This window comes from Ursus arctos, unplaced genomic scaffold, assembly GCF_023065955.2.
Source record: "Ursus arctos isolate Adak ecotype North America unplaced genomic scaffold, UrsArc2.0 scaffold_32, whole genome shotgun sequence".
NCBI lineage: Eukaryota > Metazoa > Chordata > Mammalia > Carnivora > Ursidae > Ursus > Ursus arctos.
This window is the reverse complement of record NW_026623008.1, coordinates 2,170,999-2,190,337: the sequence shown is the minus strand read 5'-3', so window position 1 is coordinate 2,190,337 and position 19,339 is coordinate 2,170,999. Positions and strand designations below refer to the sequence as shown.

The 19,339-nt window shown below is 63.8% G+C and overlaps 1 protein-coding gene across 1 annotated transcript in view; it reads right to left on the bottom strand.

Moving 5' to 3' along the window:
• Nucleotides 1-725: 725 nt before the first annotated feature.
• Nucleotides 726-19,339, bottom strand: part of TP73 (tumor protein p73) — a 64,255-nt gene continuing 45,641 nt past the window's right edge. Inside the window, exons 5-14 of the mRNA XM_026520002.4 lie at nucleotides 7,636-7,822; nucleotides 7,208-7,323; nucleotides 5,711-5,820; nucleotides 5,214-5,356; nucleotides 4,873-4,961; nucleotides 4,188-4,315; nucleotides 3,614-3,762; nucleotides 3,227-3,365; nucleotides 2,876-2,969; nucleotides 726-1,774 (exon numbers count right to left, since the gene is read on the bottom strand). Of these exons, the coding sequence (XP_026375787.3) occupies nucleotides 1,436-1,774; nucleotides 2,876-2,969; nucleotides 3,227-3,365; nucleotides 3,614-3,762; nucleotides 4,188-4,315; nucleotides 4,873-4,961; nucleotides 5,214-5,356; nucleotides 5,711-5,820; nucleotides 7,208-7,323; nucleotides 7,636-7,822 (1,494 nt within the window). The 3' untranslated portion in view covers nucleotides 726-1,435. The remainder of the gene's footprint in view (nucleotides 1,775-2,875; nucleotides 2,970-3,226; nucleotides 3,366-3,613; nucleotides 3,763-4,187; nucleotides 4,316-4,872; nucleotides 4,962-5,213; nucleotides 5,357-5,710; nucleotides 5,821-7,207; nucleotides 7,324-7,635; nucleotides 7,823-19,339) is intronic.

Genomic DNA, 19,339 nt, shown 5'->3' with positions numbered 1-19,339 from the left:
TGTGCAGACACCAGCAGAGGACCACATGTTCTGCAGGCACAGCGAGGAGCCAGCTGTGCTTGGGAAGCTCCGTGTACCCGCATCCAAGGTGAGTTTCCGCTCATGAAAGAGGCCGGCCTCCCGTTATCCTGCCTGCCTCATTACCCATGGTCCATGCTTCTCCGTGGCCCTGTGTCCTGCCCTGGACAGTGCGCTTGGTCGGTCAGCGTGCTGGCCACAAAGGCTCACGTGGTTCCTTGCCAATGAATATGGCCCCACGCCTGCCCCCAGCCCGCTGATGCCTTGGGGTGCCTCGTGAAGGACTGCGTCCCCACCACTGCCTCCTTGCCATCCCCAGGAGCACAGGAGGGCCTTCTCATCACCGGGCCTTTCTCCGAGCCCCCGGTCAGCACCCTTCCTGCCGACTGCTCCCTCCGCCTAGGAGGGGCTCTCCCCACGGCCCTGAGAAAGGTGACCCATTGCCCTGCCCCCAGTTTGCCAGTGTCACCAATGGAGTGGAGCTGTCCCCAGTGGAGAGCTTTGCATCCAAACAGTGGGTGGACCTGCTCTGTGCCTCCATGGCCCTGTCCAGCATGTGGGAGCGAGAGGCTGACCCTCGCCTGGCTTGCCCTCTGCTGTCGTAGTGCAGCCTGTTTATACAGACCTGGGAGGCCAGGAGTGCCGCCAGGCTGAACCCTGAAGGGAACGGTAAGCATGAAAGCAAAAAATGAAATAAAAGCTGACCCGCCAATACAAAGGGTATCATTTTATCAAATATTGACAGTTTCCAGTAGTCTAAGAAGCATGCTGTCCACGTCTGTGCCAGGAAGGTCGCCGCAGGGAGGCGGCTGTGGCCAGTGATGTTGGCGTCGGTGTTGGCTGTGGCAACTGACCAGAAGTTTCCTTGCCTCCCAGGAGGGACCGCACACGCCTCCAGTTCCAGGGAGGTCCTGGGTTTCCTCTTTGGGCAGGAAGTGGAAGGTAGCTGCATGGTTTGAAGTGTGAAGGACAGACTGACCCTCAAGTCCAGCAGAGGGACCCAGCCTTGGGCAGAGACAGGGTCTGAGGCATCGACCCAAAAATAAACATGTTTTAGACACAATCCTGGAGCCACTCATTGCCAGGAACCAAAAGACGTCGAAAATACTTTTCGGCAGTCCGTCGTAGAGGCGATCCTCGTATTCCGAAGGATCTCACTGGGGAGCAGCAGTGCTGAGGATGACGAGGCCCGTGGCGGGCCCACCTCCAGGCCCGGACACGGCATGCCCCCTGTCCAGGGCACCACGGACACCTCGCCTTTTCCGGGGCACAGCCTGCAGGTCCCGCCTCCCTCGGCAGTCTGACAAAAGGACGAGGAGACAAAACACGGCTTCCCCGGGGACTGCGGCCACGGCTGCTGCCGCTGCTGACCCCGCACTGTGCCCTCCATGCCCGCGCTTGGACGAAGCCCGGCCCCTCAGTGAATCTCGCCCTCCGTGAACTCCTCTTTGATGGACTGTTTTCGGGACTTGCAGTCCGGGAGGTCGAAGCCGAAGTCTGCCCACTCGTCGGGCCCCGAGCCCCCGCCCGGGCCCCCGCGGTTGGGGATGGTGATGGTGTGGCGCACGCGGAAGTGCACGGCTTCCATGACCCGCTGCCGCTGCAGCTCCCCCGAGCTGCCGATGGAGACGGTGGAGGCGTTGCTGCTGGAGCGGATCAGCTGCTGGGTCCCGTAGTCGTGGCTCTGCTTCAGCTCCTGCAGGGCCCTCCAGATGGTCATCCGGTACTGGTCCGGGATCTTCAGCGCCCCGAGGTCCTGCGGGAGCCGCGGGCGTGCCGCTGTCAGCAGGCCCTGCCCCCACCCCGCCCAGAAGCCCCCTCATCCCCAGTGGTGGACCCCGCCAGGAGGAAACGGGGCAGCTAGCGCTGCATTTGCGAGGCCGTGGCCTTCCCTGACCAGAGAGCCAAGAAGGGGCGTGTGCTTGGAGGGTGAACTCATTCCTGGGCTCTGCAGCCTGCAGCCCTGACCACAGCCAGAGCGACCCTCCACCGCAGGCCCCGTGGGGACCAGAGCAGCTCATCGAGCCCCTGCGCCCTCCCCCGCCACGCCAGGCACGGGGTCCCGTGGGTGAGGGGCCCTTAATGTGCACTGAACTAGGCTGGCTGGGGTCGGTGGGGACAGGGGAGGGGGAGGGCATTCGTCCGAGTGACTGGCCCCAGTGCCTCCGACAGGCCCGCACCTCCGGCCCGGGCGGGAGCAGGGGCTCACGAGGCTCCCTGGGATCTGGGGCTGCCCCTGCGTCTCCGGGGCTCTGGAGGCTTGCGCTTTCCTTGGTTAATCATGCATTACAGCTCAATGCAGCCCTAGGCTGCGAGCCGGTGACTCCCTCACGGTGTAGGAGGGACTCAGTGCTGGTGTTCTTGTCTGAGCCATGATGAGCCATGGCCGTTTGCTTCCAGCCTGGCACAATCTGAACCCAGGGCATACGGCAAGGACGAGTCTTGCCTTCTGTAGGCCTCAGTTTCTCCTCATGTAAGTGGCACTGAGTCGCACCAGCTCCAAGACCCTTCTGGCCTTGGCAACTCTCCGTGCTTTGGGAACAGCCTGTCCCCCAAATCAGAGGCAGCCGGGCCGCTGGGTATAAGAGAGAGGCTTCACGTCCAAGTGAGCAGTCCAGCTGCCAGGGGCCCAGGCGGGGGTCCCATCCAGCCCCTGCCTGCCCAGCCGACCTCCCCGGCGCCTAGAGAGCTGACTCGATAGGAAGCCAGACGTGAGAGAGTAGGTTGGGTTTGGTCTCGGGAAGAAGGGTTTTCCCAGATTCCCCCACCTTCCCTCCCTCAGGGAGAGCAGGAAGCAGAGGGCAGCTGTGCCCCGGGGCCAGGGCGCGGTGCTCTGGTCCGTGGGCGGGGCTCCTACCTCTATCGTCAGGTTCTGCAGGTGGTAAATGTTCTGTAGGCCCTGGGACGTGAAGTACTCGATGCAGTTGGGACACCCCAGTCCTGTCAGGAAACTGCGGACAGAAGGCGGGGTGGAGCGGCTCTAACTTCCAAGCACGTGCTCGGCTGCGCGGCCTGGCACCCCTGCCCACCCGTGGCCACTCCAGGAGCCCCTTCTGAGCAACTCTGGGGTACTCACTCCTGCCCTCGCCCCTGCTGCTGTCTGTGCTCGAGGGCGTGAGGACAGGCAAGACAGAGTGCAGACTGCCCAGCAGCCCCCCAGGGGCTGAGGTCCGTGGCTTCGTGGCAGGACTCAGCAGCACACACATACCTGACCAGGCTGGGGTCGGCGTGGTAGGGGGGTGGTGGGGTGCAGTGGGACCCCGAGACCATGGACTGGGCGCTGTGGCTGCCGTTCATGTCGCCGCTGGCCGGCAGGGCGTGGCCGTGGTTGTTGAGAATGCCGGGGCCTAGGCAGGTGGCAAGCCGGACCGTCGGGGCCAGCCGGGTCGGGCGTCCCCCGCTCTACAAGACTGGGAAGCTAGCACCGTGCGGACCCACGGTGGGGAATGGACTGAGGGCACTGTCCGTGGCTGTGCCTCCCGCCCGTGGATGGGAGCTGCCGGTGGGAGGCGGCCGTCGAGAGCCCCGAGCTGGGCAGCAGTGAGTGTCTGGAGCCAGACCTACCCTCTGTGCCACCCCTGCCTGAGCCACTTACCCATGGGCCCCAGGTTGGGCCCGGCTGCTGAGCCGTGCGGGGGCGGCTGGCCCACCAGCTGGTTGACGGAGGGCAGCTTGTTGACGCCTCCGTGTGCTTTGTTCATGGGCGAGAGGACGGGCCCGTAGGATGCGGGCTGCAGGTGGCTCCTGCTCGGACGGGGACGGCTCCTGGTCATTTCCACGTAATGCCCCGTGCTGCTGGGGGCCTCCCTCCTCACCCAGCGTTTCCACCCAGACCCGGGCCAGACGGCCCCTGGCCTGCCCTCCCGCAGACACAGGATAGAGCCGGCTGCTGCCGCTGGAATCAGCCAGTGGGGTGGCTGTGCTCTGACCCCCCACCTTCCAGCCAGGGAACACTTAGGAGGCCGCCCTGTGGGAGGGGCGGACTGGTGGCCCAGACGGCCATGGTGCACGGAAGGCTCCCAGGAGAAAGGGGTCCCAAGTGGGGGCCCTGGGTGCCTGTGCTGGCGGGGGCGGCGTCCTTTCAGAAGGCTCTGCGGGTAGACGTGGTCCCGGCCTTCCTGCCAGGTGGTGGCAGGGTGGGGGTCTGGGGCTGGAGGGGCTGCACTCACGGCCGCTGCAGGAGCTGCTGCTGCTGCTGCTGCCGGTATGTATCCACCAGCTGCTGTGGCACCAGCTCCATCAGCTCCAGGCTCTCCTTGACTTTCATCAGGATCTCAAAGTTCTCGCGGCCCCGTACCTGAGCACAGATGGGGACCCTCGGCACAGGTGTCTGGGCGAGTCCTGGGGGACCCTGGGCTGGCGCTGAAGCTTCTCTCTCCTTTCACAGAGCTCCCTCGCATCCTGCGGCCTGGGAGCCCCCCTTCTCCCCTCTTCCCCAGGAGCAGGTGTGGGGCCCAGCGAGCGCCCCCCATTCCTCCCGTCCCTGAGGCCCTGCACACTCAGGGTGCTGGGGCGGGGGCACCCACCAAATACAGGGCTTTAAGAATCAGGAACTCATTCTGGAATCAGGTTCACATAATGGAAGAGCCGTCCTAGCAAAGCTCATGGGTGGTTTGGCCCATGTGACAGCCGTATAAACGGGTCACAGACTTCAGGATTCCATGCTCCCTGACGCACTGTCCCCCGGAGGGGTCTGCATCCCTCCCCCGTCTCAGCAGGCCTTCTCTTGAGGGGGGGTGGAGCAGTGCAGTCACATCCCCGCAGTCTGGCTGGCTGGGAGCTTCCTCTCCCGGCGCCCCGCCTGCCGCCTGCAGAGCCCAGGGTCCCGGCTCTGAGCACGCCACAGCCACTCACGTGCATGTAGTACACGTCCTCGTCCCCGTGCCGCCTCTTCTTCACGTTGGTGCCCAGCGCAGGGACGGCCGGGGGGCTCTGTTTGAAGGCTGCAAGGGGAGGCAGGCCACACGCAGGTGAAGCCATCAGGATACCCGTCACCCGGTGTGAGCTGCCCTCACGTGGGCGTGATCGTGGATGGGCCCGGAGACCAGTAACCCATTCAAGAGGGGCCGACCCAGGGTAGGGCCCGTGCTGGATGGAGCTGGAGCCGGGGCAGCCTCGTGGCTCATGCCCCAAGGCAGGTGCAGCTCTGTCTGACATCCTTGGCGGCCCCCCCCGCCCCCGCCCAGGCCGCTCACCACGCTTGCCGGCGGCCCCGTTCTTCGCTGCGCTCTCGCTCAGGGCCTGCTGCTCCCGGTAGTGGTCTTCGTCGGCTTTGCGGTCTCGGCCAGGACAGGCGCAGATGCGGCCCTCAAAGGACCGGCGGCCCAGCACCTGTCCACTGGCGGGGGCCGGGGGGGGCATAACCAGAACCATGAGCCTCGGGGACCTGCCCCCCAGCCCTGCGAGCCCTACTCACCATCGCCACCCACCTTGCAGAGAGGGATCCTGATGAGCCAGGGGGTGAAGGCTGAGCTCGCAGCCCCTCTGGGACACCAGGTCCCTGCCGTCCTCCCAAAGCCCAGCTCCTGCTCCGGCAGCCCTTGCAGCCCGGGGCGGGGGTCCATCTCTCCTTAAACTCACCTCCAGGGCTCGCATCATCCCTTACCATGCCCCGGATTCATGCGCAGCCCCCAGCAGCACAGCCCCAAGCCCCTGTCGAGCCTCCCCCACCCCACACGCCCGGCAGACTCACTCCCGGGTCTCCAGGGTGATGATGATGAGGATGGGCCGCCGGTTCATGCCCCCCACACAGCTGCTGTTGCACATGAAGTTGTACAGGATGGTGGTGAATTCTGTCCCCACCTGCACATGGGGGGGGGGCTGTCAGCCTGCAGGCCCCAAACCACTGAGGTGGGGCTCCCGGGCTGGGTCCTGACTGGGTAGGCACAGGGTGGAGGCAGCCCCTGCACTGTGGTCCTTTGCCATCCATCCGTCCACCTGTATATCTACCTTCTGTCCACCCATCTGTCCATCCATCCGCCTCCAATCATCCAACCGTTCACCTGCATGCGCCCACCCACCTCCATCTCTCTATCCATCCACCCACCTACTCATGCACCATCCAAACCCTCCCCGCATCCGCCTGCCCATCCGTCCATCCATTCATGAAGCACACGGAGTGCCATGCGCCATGCTGGCTCCTGGAAGCACAGAGTCCTTGGTCTGGTGGCTCTGGCTCTCTCCCTAACACAGATTAGAGGTCAAGCCCTGGAGGCTGGGTGTGGGCTGGCAGGTGCACAGGTTTCTGTGAGCACATATGTGTGTTCTGCTGGCCGTGGGCTCTCCTGGGTAGAAAGGTGCTCGGCGCTGTTCTGGCAGAGGGATGGACCAGAGCCATGTGGTCTGGCCCCATCTCCAGCTCATGTGCCGTTTCCCAGGGAGTCTGTGGACAGCTGAGTTATGAACCCAGGACTTTTGACCCCTGGGTGTCCCAGGACCACAAAATGGGTGGTGGTCACGGTCTCCCTGGGTCAGGAGATAAAACTCAGTCGCTGACGCAGGCAAACCTGGCCTTTCACAAAACCACTGGCACATGGCAGCCACAAGGGGGCAGGAGAGCCCTGCTTTCCTGATGGGCTCTGGCAGGCGAGAGTCTGGCTGCGGAAGGAGGGACAGCAGGGTGGGAGGCCTGGGGGGCCCGAGGGGCCAGGTACAGGGACGGGGTCTGAGGGGTTGATTGCAGTCTGGGGGCCAGAGCCAGGTAGGGAAAAGGTGGGGGCTCACTGTGCCCACTCACCCTGGGAAGCATGGCGCATAGGGCGCAGGGCTGCGACCAAGTCCTCCTCCCCCATCCCACCACCAACCCCCACACCCACTTGACTCCACCCCCAGCTTGGCCCTCACAGGAGCCCCAGAACCTTCTGCTGCCTTCGGGTCACAGCAGAACCCTGGGGGGGCTCTCCACCCACCCCCCATTCTGGCCTCATCCCTCACCTCCAGACCCTGCCTGCACCCTACCCACCTCTCTCCCACAGCCAGAGAGGGCCCGAGGGGGTCCCACTTAGACCTGCACACAAGTGGTCAGAAATGGGTGCCGGGTGCGGGGGTGGGCAGGTGAGGGCGAGGAACTTGCTCCGTGGCAGGACTGGAGATGCCGGGGCCAGCTGGGCTGGCTGGCTGAGCTGACATGAGTGCTCTCTGACCGCTGGGCCCACACCCTTGTGGCCAAGTGCAGGGGCCCCCAGCCTACCTGCGGGGGCTCGTAGGGAACCATGACACTCTGCCTGCCTGTGACGGGGTCGTCCACGTACTGCGAGAGATTGTTGCCCTCCACGCGGATGAGGTGGCTGGCCGGAGCAGACTGTCCTGCCGGGAGGGGACACCGCTTCAGAGGGGTGCCCAGCTGGGGTCTGGCCACCCCATGGCAGGTGCATCGCAGCCAGCTGGGGACCACAGGGCCGGCCCCACTGGCCTCCTGCCCTCAGAGCGCCTGGCCCAGCAGCCCGCTGGCCTGTGGGCACCTGCACCCGAGGCCCCAGGTGCAGCTGGGGCGAGAGGGGCTGGGGACGGGAACGCTGAGCCCACGCTGCCAGCCCCTGCTGCCTCCCAGCCAGGAGGCCCGCGGCCAGCCCTCCCCATCCCAGGATGCACCGCCACAGACACCGCTGGAGGTCTCACCTTCGTTGAAGTCCCGCCCGAGCTCGTGGTTGGGGCAGCGCTTCACGACCTCGGTGACGTGCTCTGCCTTCTTATAGACGGGCATGGCACGGATGACGGTGCCGGGGGGCGGTGGGGCGGACACCTTGATCTGGATGGGGCAGGTCTTCGCAATTTGGCAGTACAACTTCTTCAACAGGGGGGAGTACTGGAGGGGGCAGGGGGCGGGGTCAGGTCCAGCCCCAACTCAGCACCTTCGAGACCGCGTGCCCAGTCAGGAATCCCACCCCCAGCTCTCCGATGGCCTGCTCGTCCTTCTTCAGAGTGCCTCCTCGGGGCACCCCTCACCCACTCGGCACCTGGCCCGTTTGGGAGCAGGGAGAGCAGTTGGACTTTCTGTCTGGATCTCCCTGGCTGGAGGTTAGCACCATTATGTCCGTCTTACGGGTGAGGACAGTAAAGGCTGGGGAAGTGAGGAGCTGCTGGTGAGCGGGGGCTGGGAGCCAAGCCCGGCTCTTCCCACCGTCAACCTTCAGCCCCCAGATCGTGGTGGTCTGAAGGAGGGGATTTGAAGCATTGCATCTCAGTTTTTAAACACCCAGAGTTAGGCTTTTCTGGCATTTTGATGAGAGACATGTAATTCTGAGACAGGCTGAGTCCCTATCCACCGAAGCTTCAGAAAGGAACTCCCTAGAACAGCAAGTCTGAGGGTTGGAGCTTCACAGCTTGGCATGGGCCACTGGTGTGGGGGGCCCTCTGACCTCAAAGCTCCAGTCCCTGCAGCCCGGGACCCTGTCTCAGGGAGGATGAGCGCCCAGGGGACCATGTCACCCACCTAAGAACCCTGGCCAGCTCTCATGAGTTCAAAGGTGACCCTGATGGTGGCCACAGGACACTTCCTGTCTCCGCCCCATAATCCCTATGCCCCCCCCCAAAGCCCTAGTAACCTGGAGTTAGCCACAAAGCCTGGAGGGTGCCCCATCACACGCCCCCGCGGTACAGCCAGGGAAACTGTCCTGAACCAGGAGACACCGCCACAGAGAGGTGTCCAGCTGGGGTCCGGCCACCGCCATGTGGTGCATCACAGCAGACTGGGGGCCACACACTGGGGCTTCGGGTTCACAGTGGGAACTGTACCCACCATGGTTTAGTCGGGGCAACTGAGGATGGATGCTGGAGCTGCCGGCAGAGCCAGAGACAGTCTCAGCCCACTTTTGCCAAGGAAACTGGGAGGTCCTGACACGCTCATCCCGCAAAGGTAAGGCCCCCACTGGCCACCAGAGCTCCCTCTCTGGCCATCAAGGGACACTGTGGACCCTCAGGGACTCATACCCTCAGCAACTCCAAGTATACAAAAAGCAAGGGGTGGCAAACACAGCCCGAGAACAAAGGGTCCCCAGGGCCCTCAAAGCCCTTGGCCCCACAGTGTAAGCCATCCCTCCCCTGATGAGCTGGCCGGGGCTCCCTCCCGGAAACACTCACCCAACCCCAGAGTGGAGTCCAAGGGGGCTTGGGGGACAAGTGGGCTGGGGTCTCCCTAGTGGCATTCTCGGGGTGTTGGACCCTATTCAACTTTCCCGTGGTGCTGAATTCAGTATGCGCCCTTCCCGACCCCCATCATGGACGGGAACTGGATGCCCCTTGGGCTCACCCCCTCACAGGTGCCCCACTCATCGGGGTCCCCAGAGCCCAGTGCAGCCTGCCACCCCATCCCTGGGACCCCCACCTCTGAGCAGAGCCCCCAGACCTGTTTAAAATGAGGGAAAGAATGATCCCGCACAGCCCTGCAGATGGAGGTGAGGCACTGCTGGGAAAAGCAGAAAACAGGGCTGCCTAAGGTTGGGCTTGGGGCCACAAGGGGAGTGGGGGGCTGCCTGCTTGTTGCAGGGGTCAGTCCTGCTTCCCAGGAGGTGACCGCTGACCTCCAGTGTCCCCATCACTCCCCAAAGCACCAGTGTGGGGATAAGCTGGGCACCCTGCCCCCAGGGCTGTGCCCAGAACAGCCGCAGCCCAGCCCAAGGCAAACATTAGGTGCCAGCCAGCTCAGCACCCAGCTCTTTGGTCCACCCACAAGTGAGGCTTCAGAACTGGCCCCTGACCCTCAGACAACGTGCAGGTAGAGCGTCAGGCAGGGAACTGCCTGGCCAGCATCCTGGAGGCACGCCGAGAAGCTCAGCATGAGAGCAGTCATCCAGGGGGTCTTCCTGGGGGAGGAGGGCCCCACAGCAAGCATTTGTTGAGAGCCTATGGTCGGCCAGGTCCTAGACTCACTAGGGAAACTGGGCTGAGAGCCCCTTCAAGCCACAGAAGAATCCAGACTTACTGGAGGTTGGCACCTGAAAGCTACACAGCCCTGGTGCTGGCCGGCCTCAGCTGGTGACCAGTGGGACTGGGCCCTTCTGTGGCAGCTGGTGGATTCCAGAGGGCATCCCTGTCCCCTGCAGGGAACACAGGGACCCCAGGAGGGCCTGCAGAGGTGTCCAGTGAGTGGGCCTGAGAGGGGGCATGCAGAGGACCCTCAGAGAGGGGCCTGCTTCATCCCAGAGTGGGGTGTGGGGGTGGGCAGACACACTGAGAAACAGGCCTGGCCTGGGAGGGGCAGGTCACAGTCCTGGGTGAGCAGTGGGAGAATGGCCTTTGAGGTCTGGCTCTTGTGCTTGGTCCCCGGGGATACTGTAAACCACTGGACAAACCTCTCCGAGGCTTGGTGGGGGGCCAGTGACTGACTACACTTAATACCCTTGGACCGTGTTCACAGTGGACAGTTAGTGTGCGGTAGTCATTCCCACGGGAGATGATTCCTGGCCCCTCTCTGAGCAGGGTGGACAGTGCCCCCAGGGGCGCGTGGACCCTGCAATCCCCTTCCTGGAGCAACCACCCAGCCCAGTGGCTGCCATCAGTCAGTCATCCGACCTCCTGCTCCCTCCGCAGCCTGAGATGGGGTCTGTAGACCCCGAAAGGGCCAGGCGCCTTGGCTCACCAGCCAGCAGGGACGGTGCAGGACTCCAGGCCCAGCCGCGGGCTCTGAGCCCGGACAGAGACGGCGCGCGAGCCCCCTCGAGAGGTCCTGCAGCCCAGCGGGGCGGGGACGCCCCAGGGGTGCGCTTCGTGTCAGGACTCGGGGCGAGGTCCCGGAGAAAACGGCGGGACTCCCAAAGGCACGGGCGGCGGGCGGGAGGGCGGGGGGCGCGCCCTGGACGCCCTGCCCCGCCTCGGGGAGGAGCCGCCGGGAGCTGTCCGCGGTACCCGCGCGGGAGCGGGCTGTGCAGCGAGCGCGGGGCCGCCTGGGGTGGGTGAGGAGAGCGCGCTCGGCTTCCTCCCTTTGAGTCCCTGACAAGGCCACCACCAGCCTTGGGCCTAGCCCCACTCCCCACAGGGGTGTCCCCAGCCCAGGCCCATCCCCAGCTGGCTGCTAATGTGGCCTTGGGCACGTGCACCAGCCAGCCCCATCCCTGCAGGGGGGTGAGCCCACAGACCACCAGCCCCTTGGTGTTGAGCAGGCGGAGGGATGCCTGAGGTTTCCCTATACCTGGTGGCATCTGGCTGGGCTACAGCGGCAGGAGGGGGGCCTGGGAGGGGCCCTGGGATGGCCACACCTGGGATGGGGTCAGGGTGGGGGCCTGTAGGAGAGGAAAGCCTTCTCAGAAAACCAGGCCTGTGTCGAAGAGGGCGTGAGCTTCCACCCCTCCGCCAGCTCCATCCCTCCCCTCTTAGCTCCTGGGCCCCAGGCCCTGGGCAGGTGGGGAGGAAGACTCCTGGGTCCCATCTATTCTATAGAAAAGGTCGCGTGAAGCCACTTCCTTGCCCTCCCTCCCTCTTGCCTCTCTTTCCCTAGAACCGCTAGATGGATGTGTTTCAACAGATTCGGAGCTGATAAAATCTTATTTATCTTCGGCTGTTGACACAGAACCGTCTGGACTTGCCTGCTCCGGGATGCGTGTATTCCTCTGTGCTCACAGGAAACGGTTTGCCCAAATGCTGGTGTATGCCCATCCCTGCCCTCCCCCACTCGGACCCTCCCCCTCCCTCCCCCCATCACAGTGCGCGATGGGCCCGGTCTGGCTGGGAGCCCAGGGCCTGGCAGGGCTGGCGCGGGGGTGGCGGGCGAGGCGGCTCTGTGGCTGTTAATTTCCTCGCACCCGCTCCCCGGCAGCTGGGTGCCCGGCACGGGCAGGTTTGGACAGGAGGAGAGTGGAGAGGTGATAATAAGTTGTCTGTCATTTTCCAGGGACGTGTAGCATCTTGCAAACCGCAAATACCGTTAACCAGCTTGGGCGAATCTGTTACAACAGATTCTGGAAGACGGGGCCTGTGGGGGGGGCTTTTATTTTTTAAATGATTTTTTTTTTTATAGCCCACTTTTATCTGCTTCCCGTGCGTGCGTGCAAGCGTGCAGAGCACATTTCTGTCCTCTCTCTGATTTCAGGCCCCTTTGAGGACCCACCCAAGGCCACAGCCCATCTCTCCCTGGAGAAGCTCTGTGGGTTCGTAGGGTGACCCCCGAGACCCACAGGAAGCCTAGGCCCACAGCCCCCATTGACAGACATCCTGGGTCCCTTTCTCCTTCTGGGGGGTGTGACACAGCCACACTGCTGGAGCCCCTCCTATGGCCTCTCCCACCCCGAGGAGGGCTGCTGGGAGCGTGGGGTGGGCTCTGGTACATGTCAGGGAGTCCTGGGCAGGACAACGGGGAAGCTGCCAACCCACTTCAGGGCACCCAGGGTCAGGAAGCAGTGAGGGTCTGGGCACAAGGAAACCCACGGGCCTGCTGGCTGGAGGCTCCCGGGTTGCTCAGCCACAGCCAATGCCTGCAGACATGCCTGAAGAAGAAGGCTGCCATGATCCCCAAGAGCTCCTGGCTGGGGGGAGGGGACAGATGCATCTGACTAAGGACTGGACAGCAGGGCTCCCCTCGCTGGGAGCCCAGATAAGGGTAAATTGGAGGCAGAAACAGGCTTTGCAGGTGCCAAGTGACCCTGACCACTACCCAGGGGCATCCCCAGAAGCTGCTACCTGAAGAGGTGGGGCTGGGGCTGGTGGGGTCACCCCTCAGGACCCAGGCAGCCTGCCCCCCTACTTCCTAAAGCCAAGTCCCAAACAAGAGAGTAGGGGTCCTGGGACTCTCAGGATCTGGAAGTACTGTGCCCTGGGAGATGAGAGTGCCCCCCTCTCGGCTGCGCCCCCAGGCCACAGGGCCTTGGGCCTGCTCAGTCCCTCATGGCACACATGGCTGCAGGCCAGCAGGGACACCCGCCAATGGCATCCGTCCTGGGCTAAGATCAGGGGTGGGCAGCTGTGTGCGTGCAGCTGACCCAGGAGAGAGGCAGGTGGACACCAGGTCTGCCGTGCAGGGTTAAGAAGGCCCAGGGGGGCCAAAGGGTCAGGAGGGAAAGCCCGCACCAGCAGCCTGGGCAGTGGGAGATGCGGTGGGCCTAGAGGGGAGGGGAGGGCACCAGGGGTCTGGGGACACTGCGTGGGCTGCGGGAGAGACCGGGAGACAGTGAGCCCGAGGCGGGGTGCAGTTACCCTGCTTTCTCCGCAGGGCTCACAGGGCCACCGTCAAGGCCACCATTCACACTGACAGCTCCTCCTCGGCCCCGGGTCCACGCACACATGCTTTTCACCCCCAAGGTCATGAATTGTCACAGAGCACTGCTTCTAGAAGCTGCCAGCTCAGCAGGGGTGCAGCAGCGTTGAGACCCCGAAGCTCCCTTTGTCACCACCAGGCCTGACTCGGGTCCAGGAAGACTCAAAGCAAGGACACAGGTGCCAAATATGACATGCTTCTTCCTCTGGCCTGGGGTCAGGGGTAAGGGGACCAATGCGTGGGGGCTGCCCTTGGCCTCAGTGACCTGGACCGGGCAGTGTGAGAAAATCTGGGCCTCCCTCCAGTCCTTATTCTGTGACCCAGGCATGCCATCCGGCTTCCCCTGGACCTCCAGGAGGGGACCTGCGGATGGAGTGGCTAAGCAGGACGTGTCTTTGGGGACACAGCTGGGCTTGCAGAGAGCCCCAGCACTCCCACCGGGAGCCGCCCTCCTGCTCCAAGGGCACAAATGGTGGCCGCATCTGAAGCACCAAGAGCTGCCTTGGCTGGGTCCGAACACCGGTTCCTCCGCCCGTGAACTTGGTTTCTAAATTTGCCAGCTGGAGAGCACATGCCTGTCTGTCCTGAACTCCTGAAGAAGGCAGACACTCCACTGGCTGGCCCGGTGGGAAACGCTTGGCAAGGACCCAGCAAGCAGGGCCGTGAGCCAGCCCGCAGCGCTGCATGGCATGGGGACGAAGTGGGGAGGCTGGCCAACCGCCGGGCTCTGCTCACCGCAGACAGTCCCCAGGGGAAAGAGCCCCCTATGACCCTCACCCCCCCACCTGACTTGTGGCCTTTTGAGGGGGCTTGGCCTTGTCCATGTGGTGAGTTTAAGGGTCAGCCCACCTGGGTGGTGTGCTGGGGTCAGCAGGCATCTTCTGCCAACGGATAGTCCCGGGGTCCTCTGACTGTGGGCACACCGTTCCAGACACCGCTGCGGGTCTGGTGAGCGTGGGCACGGACGGGTCAGCTCCTTCCCCCGGTGCCCTGAAGCTTCCAGATGGCCTGGGGCTGGAGCTGGCCCAGCTGCAGGTGGCTTGGGAGTGGGGGAGGCTGGCCCGGCTGCTGCTGCGGCCACAGTCGGGGCAGGTGCTCAGGACCGGCTCCCCGGCTCCAGCAGGGAGTCCCCTGTGCACAGGCTCTCCTGCCTCTGACCTTCCTGTGGGTAAGTCTCCAGTTCCAGACCTCAGTTAACCATGTGCCCTCCGGACAGAGAGCGGTGAGCGGAGTTTCTTCGCTTTAAATAAACGCAACTCTCAGCTGGCAGGAGAGGAGCCCACTGCACTCTCGTGAGCTCCGGGACACTCTGGACGCATGGCGGGGGGTCATTTTCCAGCTTTTAAGGCAACGGTCGGCTGGAATCGAGGTTTTCATGGAAACTTGTAAATACCCAGTGAAGTACGTGGGGCAAGGAGAGCTTTGGCTCTTAAACATCTGATCCCCTGCAGAGGGCAGTGGCTCCGGTGCCAGGTGGTGCCAGGCCCACGTGGCCTCCTTTCATCCCCCCCAAGAGGAGCGGGGAGAGGGTGCCCTGCCCGGGGACCCATGACCATGGTGGAGGAGGCAGGCCTGCGATCCTTGATCCTCGGGGGAGCCCTGGCTTTAGGCCACTGCGGGGTCCCCCAACACCCTCTGAACGTCCACTTCACCAAATCCCGGGGTGCTAGTCCTTTTTCCAAGGGGACTTCCCTGCCCTAACATGAGCCGCAGCATCACAGCGTCGGGGGCGGGGGGGTGGGGGGCTTATGCACACAGCCCGGACCTGCCCCTGCCCCTCCCCCTCAAGGGAGCTGTTCCCCTTTCCAGTTCTGGCACCCTAGAATTTCTGCCCCCTCCTCTTCTTGGGGTGCCTGGACAAATAGAACGCCCAGGAGTGGCCAAGGGGCTTCTCCACCTGGAGGCAGGGGGGTCATGGCCACGGGAATTCTGAGGCCTGGGGTCCATGAACATGAGCTTGGCTTCCAAGTTCGGGATCTGAGAAAATCCCCACACAGATTTCCCCCACAACTGACCGTGGAAAAGCACCACTGCTGCTCAGCTGAGACCCTCACCCACAGTCCCCCAGGGCTGGAGGTGCAGGGTGCCCAGGGGAAGGTTTCCCCCCATAAAGGGGCTACTGACCCCGGGGGCAGGGGGAGCCAGGCCTGGGAGATGCGCAGGGAGAGGCGGGGAGGGGCTGGTCCCCTCCACTCCCACTCCAGGCCCCAGCCCCTCCTGGCACGCCATCCCCTCTCCCTCTCTCTGCTGGTCAGCCAGGAGCGTTCTAACCATAAGGCGCCCTCGAGGGATTGTTATTGTCAACAAATAGGCAGAAGCCAGGTGGCCCACCCTCCCCTGCGGGTGGCAGCTGTCACTCACTCATGGGCAAACAGGAACCTCAGGCTGCTGGGGCCCGGGCTGCTCTGGGCCTCCGAGGGTCAGCCTCTTTTCCCAGAGGCTCACTGGGGTCCCCGGGCATCCCGGGAGCTGGGAGAAGACTGCTCACTCGGAGTGCCCCCACGCTCATGGGGGTGCATACATGGCCGCCCCTCACAGGCTGCTCGACGAAAGCCAGGGCTCAGGAGCCCTGCTCCTCCTGCCTTTCCTGAGCCTTGGGTCCCCACCATGGCTGCCGGGAGGGCCATCCTCAGCCACGCACTGTGGCGGGAGGTGGGGGGTGGGGGTGACTGTCTGCCCCCCCCAAGTCAGCACTGCCAGACAGACATTCTAGAATCTATGGAGCTATACCCATTTGGGAACAAGTCCCAGAAAATTGAATTCTTCAATAAAACACTGATTGCATCCAAACCCGTGGACTCCTACCCCCGCCCGGGGGCTCCCCCTCGCATCCCCCACAAGAGCCCAGGTCGGGGGAGGAGGAGACTGCCTGGGTGCACCTCTTAACCCCTGGGACTCAGGGCTGGGGGCCTTCCCTTCCACTGAGGCCTCCAAGGCCAAGTTCTGTGACCTCCAGGCCCCGGGGCTCCAGCTTCAGAGGACAGGGAGACAAGAGCTGATGCCCGGCTCTGGCCAGAGACCAGGGCCAGCCTGCAGGAAGTGGGTCCGCCTCAGGAGAGTACCACAATCGCTGCAATTTCCCCTGCTTACTCCTCATTCTGTCTCCACAGTAGACACTGTTAGAGCTCTTCCCTGGCCCTTCAGTGCGTGTAATTGCTACTGGTGCCAGTAAAAGGTATTAATCCCACTTACGCATTCCATAAACTTCCAGGGTAACGCAATTGATACCGTGATCGTGTTGGGACACCTCCACTATTATTTTCCTGCTTGCAAACCTCCGAGGGGCTGGAAAGTTTTCTCCCGAATCCATTAGTGTTGACTCAGCCACATTCTACCAGGAACCCCGTGTAGGGCCTTTGTGCCTCCCCGCCTGCCTTCCACAGGTCCCTCCCTGGCCAGGAAGGTGGTGCTCACCCCGCGTGCGCTGGCTCGTCCCCAGGACGGACGGACTGGCACTCACCCACAGTCGTGTGTGGGGCAGCTGGTCATTCGGGGGTCTGTGTCCGGGCTGGCGGGCTGTGGGGGGGCCCCCAGGGACTCGCTAAGCCCTCATGCCCATGTACACCCTCACTGGCCTGCCTTACACTGCCTGGCTGGGCCACGGCTCCAACCACACCAAGCCTTGGCTGACCTCGGAGTCCCCTCCCAACCTACCAAACCCCAAGGACAGTCCCCTTCCCTGGCACGGCCCAGCCTGGGAGCCGGAGGAGACGGAGCCGGGCTGGACAGCATCCAGATGCCCCTCTCATCGGGCTGCTCCTTGGGACTCCTGGGACCGGCCCTCTGTGTCATTGCCAATCCCTGGGCGGCCCCAGGATGGGAGTGGCTGCCTGGGCCCAGAGGCCAGGCGGGAGTGTGCTGAGCTTGGGGACAGGGACAAAGGCACAGACTCTGCCATCCCTGGCTGGGCTCCACTGCCCCCCAGTCCAAAGAGCCTCAGTGCCCAGGGGCGCCAGCCCCCACCCACAACCCTGACCTCCCACTATGAGTCTCCCCCGGCGCCCCCAGAACCCCGAAGACCCTGACACAGGACAAGCCCCGGCCAGGATGGCTCAAGAGCAGCCATGTGTGGGGCGCTCCCCAGGCTCCAGGCCCTGTTCGCAGGGGTCCCAGGAGCCAGCGCACTCGTCCGCGGTGACCAGTCAGGCTGCAGCTCACTTTCAGACCCAGGCCCACAGCATTGCAGCAGCTCTGGGACCTGGACCCTGCCGGCCAAACTCCCAGCGTCCGGTCCCTGGTCCCCAGTTTAGAATCTTGGAGGCTGAGCACACACCCCTCCTCTGGCTGCTCGGTTGCGCCCCGACCCATCCGTCCTGGCCTCCTGGGGGAAGGCGTTGTCGCACCCCGGGTAGCGAACAGCAGAGGCCTGCCCGCGTGCCCGCGTGTCTGTGCGTGTGCGTGTAGTCGCATGTATGCACGGAGCCCAGCAGAGGCCTGCACACATGCCCGCGTGTCTGTGCATGTGCGTGTAGTCGCGTGTATGCACGGAGCCCAGCAGAGGCCTGCACACGTGCCCGAGTGTCTGTGCGTGTGCGTGTAGTCGCGTGTATGCACGGAGCCCAGCAGAGGCCTGCACGCGTGCCCAAGTGTCTGTGCGTGTGCGTGTAGTCGCGTGTATGCACGGAGCCCAGCAGAGGCCTGCACGTGTGCCCGCGTGTCTGTGCGTGTGTGTAGTCGCGTGTATGCACGGAGCCCAGCAGAGGCCTGCATGCGTGCCCGAGTGTCTGTGCGTGTGTGTTGTCGCGTGTATGCACGGAGCCCAGCAGAGGCCTGCATGCGTGCCCGAGTGTCTGTGCACGTGCGTGTAGTCGCGTGTATGCACGTAGCATGTGCACGTCTTTCCATGTGTGCGAGGTGCTTTGTGTGTGTGCGTCCATGTGTGCACACACGCCTGTGAGCAGAGGGCTCCCCTCGGTGCCCAAGGAGCACATATGTGAGATCTGGGGGCAGAGGGACCACCTGGGGCTGGGGGCACTCGCCGGGGGCCTTGGTCAGGCAGAGGCCAAAGACCCCATTAACAGCTGTGATCCCTTGGGCACTGGTGAGGGTGTTTTTTTCCTGAGCGAGGAGAGGAGTGAAGGCAACAGTCAATTTGGAATTGTACTTGAGAAAAATATGAATTATCTATCAGTTACCAGCCGGCCGGCATGGCGGGGCCGCGCATGGCGTGGTGCGGAGGCCCAGACAGCACGCCGGGGAAGCAAGTCTGGGCAGCACCCGCGCAGCCGGACCCCCAGAGCTGTGAGCAGGCGGGCTGCCCGGCCGTCCCCATCCTGCACCGTGAGCCTGCCCGCCCCCTCCCCGGGCAGGGAAAGGAGCCTGTGGGGGGTCTGCTCCCAGAGAGCCAAGGTGCCAAAAATCTCATTATCAATGTCTGTCCCACCTCCACCCCCTGCACTGATGAGGGCTGGGGAGGGGGAACCGTGTGCGCCCACAGCAGTACCCCCCGGCACAGCCACAAGACAGCAGAGGGCCCAGGCAGGGGGGCAGGGTAAGGGTGGTCAGAGCTTGGGGGCAGAGCTGCTGGGCACAGGTGAGCCTTCCCCTGTCCCCCGGTATGGCCGGCCGGGACAGACCACGCCATGGGGCCACGTAGGGCCAGATCACTCTGACATGTCATGGGCTCTCCAGGCCTGACACTGCATCTCCAACAGGGGAGGTGGAAGCAAGTAGGGGGGCGGTTGGCAGAGGCCCCAGCGGGGGGTGGGGCGATAGTCAGCAGAGGGGCAGCTTCTGTCGCTCCCTGAGGACCAGCTCAGACCACCTCAGGCACTCCAAGTCCCCCAAGACACTGCAGAGACCCCACCAGCACCCTCAAACAGCAGAGAGAAAGAGCCAGGACCCCTCTCCAAGACTGCCAAGATTCCTAGGGGTCCGGCAGAGGGTCCAGCAGCTCAGGCCTTGGTGACAGTATTGGTGCGGGAGGGGCTGGGACCCACCCCTGGGAGAGTAGAGAAAGGGCGGGTTTAGGGAATAGTATGAACATGGAAGAGGATAGGGAGTGAGCCTCCTGTCACCAGAGGTGTGCAAGTGTGGGGATGCCTCAGGCACCTCCTGACCTGGCTTTCAGTCACATTGCCTAACCTCAAATCTGGGGTCGGGGGACCAGGACCCCACAGGCCATAAGAGAATCCTCCA